General features: G+C 29.2%; 1 protein-coding gene across 2 annotated transcripts in view; it reads right to left on the minus strand.

Moving 5' to 3' along the window:
• Nucleotides 1-9,290, minus strand: part of LOC106464725 (DNA topoisomerase 3-alpha-like) — a 79,570-nt gene that overhangs the window by 60,295 nt on the left and 9,985 nt on the right. For both annotated transcript variants that reach the window (XM_013924878.2, XM_022392495.1), the window contains exons 3-5: nt 6,670-6,745; nt 4,286-4,394; nt 3,900-4,043 (exon numbers count right to left, since the gene is read on the minus strand). In XM_013924878.2, the coding sequence (XP_013780332.2) occupies nt 3,900-4,043; nt 4,286-4,394; nt 6,670-6,745 (329 nt within the window). The remainder of the gene's footprint in view (nt 1-3,899; nt 4,044-4,285; nt 4,395-6,669; nt 6,746-9,290) is intronic.

Below are 9,290 nucleotides of genomic sequence, written 5' to 3' on the forward strand. Positions count from 1 at the left end.
GTTTTAGGGATTACATAAAGGAAATTTGAGATTTTTTTTAGATGAGGAAAAGTATCTTTAATTTTAACATGAAAATTACTTTGCACACAGACTATTCAACACAAATACTCAATATATTAATGGAGAAATCTTTATTTTAGTTTATTAAAATATTTCACTAAAAAATATGATTTTTTTGTATGTGAAAAATTTATAACATGAACTGAAAGACTGCCAAATTTTGTGAAGATATACACACTATATTGGATGTTAGGAGTATTAACAATGCCCTCCACGGTATTGAAACCTGGTTTTTAGTGGTATAACTCCATAGACATACTGCTGTGCCACTGGAGGGCTTATGCATCACAAATCCTAGCTTTAACAGTTAATAATTTAATGAATTTTACTAGTTTATCTCTAAAAAGATTTTACTGTACATCATTGTTAAAACATAGCTTGTAAAGTAACCTACTACCTCCAAGTAAATGCTTCTCTTTTTTCTAATTTAATTCAATCAACAGCTAAATGACCCTGATTCAAGTTCTGTCATTCATTCATCAAATTGTTTTCCTTAATTCTTAGGTTCATTCATTCTTAGCCTTGGCTGTTCCACTATCATTGTTTTATCAAAATAGTTTCCTTAATTCATTATAAGGTTTGGCTGTTCTACTATCATTGTTTTTTCAGAATGGTTTACTCAATTCTTTAGTTCCATTCATTCTAAATTTTGCTGTTTTTCTGCCATTTTTTTGTCAGAATTGTTTCATCATTTCTTTAGATCCACTCATTCTAATCTCTGGCTACTTTCCGGAAGCTGGTTTTTGTCCACTGTAATAACACATTTGAGTAAATTATATTGTTGAATGTTTGAAGGAGAATTAACTTAAAATTATCAAAATTCCTAGTCTAATGCTACTCGCCTTCTGATAGAACTTTCTGTATAAATCAAACAACACTTTGTATTGACATTTATATACTATTTAAGTAGACAGAGAAACACTATTTTTCACCTAGAAGTCCTCTACACTTCCCGGTAGGAAGTTTGAAAAACTACTGACACCATTATCCTTCTCAATATTCATTAATTTGGAGTAACTGCTAAATCCTGATGTGTAAGATACATGGAGCTACAGCCAGTATTTCTCTTTGCTGTCATAGTTCCTGCTTCTAAACCAGAAAAGGGAAGGACGTAACACGCAGAATAATAAATTGGATGAAGCATGAATACTTGATTATTTTAAACACTTCACTCGGTCATTTTACAAAATTTGGAAACACTGTTTTCCTAAATAAAAAATACAGAGGCTGAGTATGTTGTGTTAAAAGAATTTTGCATCCTCTCCACATTCTTACAGTTTAGGCAACCACAAAAAAAATTTTCTTTCTGATGACTGTGAATCATGAAAATAGTCATGCATTGTATTTTCTTTTGCAAAAGGCTCTGCCATAAGACTGTCATGTCGAAAGCACACCACTCCTCTATGTTTTCTCCATAAGCCATCTAGTGTATGAGGACAACAGTTTTGCAGCACCTGTTTCAACAGTCCAATCATACAGAAATCCACAGGTGCTGCATCTGGTAACATAATCAATATGTTCTCATAAGGAATAATGTAATTAAGCATTTTGTACTCCAGCTGCTTGAGGTATGTGATGGACAGCTTATGCTGCTTTTCCAGATGAAGATCCTCCTTGATCATGCTATATACTATTGCATGGGATACATGAACAGTCACTGAATTTTGTGTTAACCCTTTCCATATGGGTAGGAGTCAGGGTGCATGTCATCACGTTTTGTAGAATTACATTCAATATTTTATTAAATTATTATTTGATAAATACATGTCCATAAATATGGAATAAAACTATGGTTTAATTCAAATTTTAGTATTATACATTATTCAATTCCTTATTTCATAAGTAAGTATTAAAAACAAATTACTAAATTATCAATTTTGTGTGTGTCACATGGTCCATTGCCTTCTGCTTGTGCTCAGATTGTATTTTGGTCATGCTCTGATCACCACTCTTCAAACTCTCCAGCAGTTATAACTGATTTTCCTGCATAGGTACTTTAGAAAGACTGATAGTATTATGTAGTTCAAAATGAGCCTTTTGATTGGTTGTAAACACGTACTTATGGGGTATAGGTGTATATAAACAAGTATTTTCAAAAGAGGAATGTTTGGGTGGAGCCACTGTGGTGTGTTTGCTAAATATAATGATTTCTCAGCAAATAAAAAAGATAGGATGTTCTTACTTTATTTTGTAGCTTGTCAATAGTGGTAACTTGAGTTTCCAATTCGTTAAAAACAGTAGACTTTACATTTTATGGATATGCTGATCACAAATGAGATTTTTAGACCCAAATACAGCTTAGTTAGGAAATCTGATAAATTACAATGGAATTTTGTGGTACTGTTATAGTAATCTACAATTTTCTGTCAATTTCAAAATGCATATATAAAACCTACAAAAATTATATTTCTTTTACATCTTCTACGCATGAGTACAAAGAAACTATGTAACATCATAAGTAGTAGAGTTAATTTTTTCTATATATATTTTCTTTACTGTTCTATTTTTTAAGAAAAGTAACTGAAATTTAAGAATTTATTTCTAAATAGTAATAACATATATACACACGTAAAGTATGGTAACTAAAATATCACTATTTTACAAAATACTGGTGCACTAGTACTGGGGCTAAAATGAGTAAGACATTTGTACTTTGTAAAGGCAAATTTTATGCTATTTGATACAGTGATGTGAAATGCATGTGCACTTCATGATTTATAGCTTGTGTGGTGATAGTATTAGTTAGACACAGTTTAAAGATCAATAAGACAAAAGAATTAACAAATATAAAAACATGTATACTGTTACGAGATTTAAGCTATTTAGAATAAACATTTGTGGTTTCCTGTTACAATTTGCAATTATTCTAAAAAAAAGAAAAAGGGTAATTTAGATTTATTTCCTAACATTTTATGGCAGTTACCAGATCAGTCAAATAGATCAACCTTGCATAGGATTAAGCTTGAGAAAATAGCAGATAAAATATAAAGTGTTTCTAAAGAAAACATTTGATATTTACTTAGGAGGTTACATAGATTACGAAAATGAAATTTGAAAATTTTCAGATGAAGAAAGATATTTTTAACTTTAAAATCAAAATTACTTTGCATGTTGAATAGTTAACATTCTGGAAGAAAAAATTGACGAGCAAATCTTTAATTAAAGAAACCTTAGTACTTAATAAAAAAAACCTGATATTTTGTGTGTGAAAGCCTTGTAATGTTTACTGATAATCTATGAAATTATGTGAAGATACGCATACATTATCACAAGTTATAGTATAACCACTCCTATGGTTACTTTGAGAGTTGCATCTAGCCCCATAGTCAGAGTTAATGGATCCTCACATGTTACAAAATGCTGCATTTTGCTTACTGAGACCAAAGCAAAAATTGTTACAGGTCTCTTTCTGGATGGTCCTGGTGCCCCAAGCTGATTCATATTCCTTTGTTTTCCAATGCCATTGCATACAAGGGATTTCCCCATCTTGTAAACTATAAATCCTCAATCTGAACACATTTGTATGATCTGAGTGCATAAATATTATGTTTTAAAGGGCCATTACATACCCTTCCCAAAAATGATCAATTTTTGGTGCCATCACACTACCTAAAAAGCCACAAACACTGTCAAAAGTAGTTCAGATACAGGCCACTCCACTGTGACTTTATATTGGCTGTGGTTTCACATGACTTGATAATTTGCACATTCAAATAATAATATAATATACTCAACCCTCTGTACAATTGCAATGGGTTAGCTTGATCTGTTTCTCAAAATATAAACTTATTTGTTTTATAATTGTTTTACTGACAGTTTTTTAAATTTTACTTATTTACCTATTCTAAGGTCAAGTTCTCTGCGAACGTACACAGCATCATTCTGGCACTGGTCTGGTAGGACAAGATTCTGGCATGCTCGACTCACTGCTTGCTGGGTAATCTCTGAGAAACGAGCCCGATAAACCTGGATATTTGGTTTAACTAAACAAAAGTAAAATAAAGCAATGCGCATGAAAATTATAGTTATTCCCATGCTTTTAAAAATTATTTTTACAAATACAAACGTTAATATGTCATTAATTCATGTAAGATTCCCAGATACAAGTTATTTCATAAGTGGTTAAAAAATTAAAACTAAACATTTTCAAAGAATATATGCATCATTGTTAGTTCTGCAAACTATTCAAAATTTACAAAAATGTGTCCACATTGTTTTAACTCACCATTCTTACAAACTTCTATTATCTCAAAACCAATGTTTTCTCCCTCTCTGTCACCATCAGTCCAAATGATGAGAGTGTTGCAGCCTCTCACCTCTCTTTCAAGTGTCCTCTGATGGTGAAGATCATATACTATTTATTAAGAGCTTTCCCTCTCATCACAAATGGAAACATATATCAAAAAAGTAAAACTATTATTGTGAAATTGAATAAAATTTTCATTTGAGCTACAATACCACACCAAAATATTTAACCAACTATAACACAAACCACAACTGTATTTTATACCTTACAAATGACAAAAAATGTATTCAGGAAAAAGGATTAAAGTGTTACAAGAAATAAAATAAAACATATAATAATAAAAGACAATCACAAACTTAATTATATCACTGACCAATAAAATAAAAACTTGATCAATACTGTTACGTTTCTCTCACAATCTACAACTGATAAATAAAAGAACTGAATGATTAACCTGATACAACCAATTATCCATGAAGAACAATTACATTGATTAGTGTCATATAAAATAATCATTTAATTGAAGTTATGATTAAAATAAATTACTGTCATAAAAATATTCAACTAATCAAAGTTACAGTTTCCAATTGTTATTTTTTGTTATTCCAACTGTTCAAGTCTTATGTGAAAATAATCAATTACTGAGACCAATGATTAATCAATTATCAAATTCCATTAATTGCCCAACTCTAATAAATAATATAAAGTTCTGGTCGTATTAAGAGTGCCTTCCCTCTTTCACTGACAATGTTATAGATATACAACTTTCACAGTCCCTGTGTATTTTCAGACACATGCTTTAATATATATCTATTTATCTGAAACTTGAAACTGAAATTTGAATACAGAAAACTTGCTTGTCTGTGACTTGATGTGCAATGTATTCATTTTATCAATATTATTTTGATCTGCCTCCAACAAAAACCACAGAAAAAGTATTTCAAGAATTGACCATATAATCTTAGCACTGAAAAAGGAAGAACAAGAACCAAAAACTCACAGAAATATTCTAGAAATGTAAATCAAGCTTAGATGTGTGAACAGGAATTAAGAGAAGAGCAATATTACAACAGTCTTACTATATAAAGCCTCCTGCATTAATTAAGCATAAAAGTTTTCTTGATGTCAGTTTCAACATTTAGTCTTAAATTTCAGTGAACTTTCAAGGGTAGATTTCATATCACACAATACCTGGAACAACAAGCTTTACTGTTATACTTTTTCCTGTTGGACAAATCTTTTTTTCCCATCCTTCATTCTATTGCTAAAAAACACTAGAGGTAGGTTTCTAGGAAGCCACGTAACTTCCTGGAAATCTGAGATGCTAAAGTCTATCACATAATGAACATTTAAAAATGCATACCTCTAAACTTCAAACCAAAACTATATATATAAATACACATCTTCCTTTAATTCACTATATGTCACACACAAGTGATGAAAGCATTAAATTTAAATTAAAGCAAAAATATTACTATATTGCTTTCGTCTATAATAAGAGCCTAGTAAAGTTTGAATGCCAGATCTAGAAAGAGTATATAACATGATAAAAATTACAAGTTTTAGACTGATATACATCAAGTACTAAGTTAATGACCGCATTAAAGTAAACCATAATATATTTATCAATTCATGCATTCTACAAGCTTCGTTGTAAATACCTAATGAAAAAAGTATAAAAAACAAGAACAAATATATATAAAGAGCTCAGATGTAAAACACGGTATATGCCATTCCCAAACAAATTCAGCTGCCAATGGCATTATATTGATGGATATGCAGTATTTTGACTAAAAAAAAGGCCTACAAATATAGTTTTGTCTAAAAGTAAAATAGACTTTGTAAAATAAATAATATAGATTTTTAGGTTCTGTAAAGGTTTTGTTTACTAAATATCCCACTTTTGATTTCATTCATTTTATATATATACATATGTTTGTGTGTGTGTAGAAAAAAAAATTATTTCTTAAAATCCATTTCATCTATTTCCCATAAAAAAATCTAGCACTTGGCAACAGATAGAGAAAACTCAAAAAGAATCCATGTTTCAGTGTTTAACATTTTATGAATCAGACATTTTTTAAAATCATTTTACTTTTTATTTTTAATTTCATGAAGCAAAAAGGATTAATAACTAATTAATTGATAGTGTTTACTTTTAAATCATTAAAAGTTGCAAATATTGTGCATATACATATATTTGCTTTTTAAATTTACAACTCTGAATTGGAGCATCTTTCAAATTACATAAAGAGCAAAGTGGAAAACTAAAATGTAAATTATTTTATGTGAATGCAGGTCTCTACAAAATTCCTGCAACTTTACAAGTTTACAACAAAGAAAGATCTTAGCCTTCATCTTACTTTGATGTCAATATACTCTTGTGGACATTCTCGTGCAATTGGAGCCTCAAACAAAGCTAATGGATTACAACCATTCCTTAAAAAAAGTGAAAACAAAACTCATATTAATACATGATACGCACAAAGCGATTAGAACCATTTCACCAAAAAAAATTAAAAGAGTAAATATTATCCATTTTTAATATACTGCAAAAAATAAATACACAGGCTACACATTTAAACATGTCTATAATAAATGTAACCAAGTAATAACTTACAAATCATGTACATTTTGTAACATGTAGCCACAGAGTAATACATGTTTTTTGTTGTTTTTTTACCACAAAACACACTCAATCAGGGTGACTATTGACAACAGTTAGTGCAAAATTTCTACAAATACATATGATGATAGCTGTGGCAGTTCAGTAACAATAACAACACTTAAAATTTACTTTAAATTCAGTATCTCAATGAAATGATTGGCAGAGGCTATAAAAATAAAAAGATATAGTATTAAACCTTGTAATCCCCACTAGTCCTCACTAGACATTCAGTCATAAAAGGTGGTTTTAAACAGTTTAGTTCTAAGTTATGTGCATTTAACAATAAACTTGGTTATCACTGAGTAATAATAATCATCTAAAGAAAAACTTTCAAGGAAAAGAATAAATTGTGTAAATTGGTACTTATATGACCCAACTAATGATTTCTGATTGATAATTTCAACACAATTTGACTTGTACAATCTCCAAATGGGGAAAAGTTATACTAAAGTATAGTTGCATCACCAGGAACAGCCTTTTGAAACTAGTTCTAAATATCCAAAACTTTCATGCAAATAGTCAATTTCCCTTTATTTTCATTATATGCTTCCCAAGAATGCCTGTGTTATATTCACTGTCCAAAAGGTATTCTTAGTAGGAAGTTGCAATATGCCTTCCACAATACTTCTAGTATGTAGAAGATTAAATGAAAATGTTAATAAGTTTGACATCATAATTGCTAGTTTTATATCATAAGTTGTAAATTATTAATACAAAAATAATACTGTGTTCATTATACTTTGGATAAAATAACTTGTCTATAAGTATTTTTTGTTTTTAATGCATTGCTGATGCAAATAATTATGTATAAAACTTAGGTAAAAAAGGAAATTTGTTATTACTTTATTACTTTAAAAAGTACTTTTAAAATTATATTTAAATAAATCTGGTCAAACTCTTTGCAAAACATGTTAAATAAATTCTACTTTTTAATACATACGTGCCTAGCTTCAACCATTCCAAGTTAAAGCATTGGTTTAAAAAAGCAAAATAAAGTTGTTTCTGCCTTTGCTTAAATATGATTAAAACGTTATGCACTGATATATATAACAAATATTTATTCATGTGACTTTAGTGTTATCATTATATTAACTTTTATGAAAATTATTCTATTTCTTATACTGAATATCATACATGTAATTATGTATTTTTCTTGCTAACAAATGTTCTTACATTTACATGCTTATTTAAGTATCTTTTCATATACCAATGTCTAAACATAAAAGTGTTTATTGTTGTAAGCTACATTTTCAATGTTTTCCTTCAGTTATTTACTAAAGTGATTTGCTTATATGTTGATGATGATAGATTTAGAAAGTTTATAAAAGTAGTCTTAGAATACCTGAAATGTTCTGTAAATTTTAATAATTGAAAGACTTTGCAAAATATCTAGAAACAGGAATGCAATGTAAATATAAGAAACAGTGTAGCATTGAGTCAGTTTCAGATTTCAGTTCGTTCAGTGATTGAGAAATTGATGAAGTATTCAGATTAGTGTTAGTTATCACACACAGTCAATTAATTAGTCAATTATCTGTGAAATTGTACAATGTTAACTCAATTCACATATGACTACTGTTCTCAGCTCATACTGAATACTGAATTTAAATATGCCTATAGGAGATACAACCAAAAAAAAATGCTGAAAATAAAGACTTAAGTTTAAACTTTCAGTTTGTTAAATCATTTTATTCAACAAAGATGTTTTTATTAACATTTAAAAAGATCTCTTGAACTACTGGGTTACATTAAAAAACAATAATTTTTAGATTGGTTAAAATTAAATTAAAGCCATGGCATTTTCAGCAAGTCGGCTGGGGTCTGGTAAACCTTACAAGTTGTTTTGCCCAAAGCAGGTAAAAAATAAAATTTTGTACTGAACAACTTTTGAAATTCCCAATGCTAACATGCAACAGAGAGTAATTAAAGAGGTAAAAGGTACAAGTACACTATAAGATTACACATTAAAGCATATAGTACACCTGGAGCATTTTGTACTAGGCCCAAAATTAAAAAATAAGCTTTCTAAAATACAAATTATTGTTCAAGTAAAAACTGAAATAAAAAAGATAAGTGAGCCACAAAAAAATTGATGAAAAACAACAAATATGAATAATTTTTCAAAATTGTCTTGACAATTGGCAAAATGCTAACTCTGAGGTACATTTCCTTGATTTATTACAAACTTGTCTTTGTTTTTATGTGAAATAGCACCATGATAATTAACTAACTTTCAAAACAATATACATACACTGAGTGGTCACAAGTACATAGACACTTAATTTTTCGTCATTTAACTGATTTATGCTAACTAAT

This window comes from Limulus polyphemus, unplaced genomic scaffold, assembly GCF_000517525.1.
Source record: "Limulus polyphemus unplaced genomic scaffold, Limulus_polyphemus-2.1.2 Scaffold1727, whole genome shotgun sequence".
Taxonomy (NCBI): domain Eukaryota; kingdom Metazoa; phylum Arthropoda; class Merostomata; order Xiphosura; family Limulidae; genus Limulus; species Limulus polyphemus.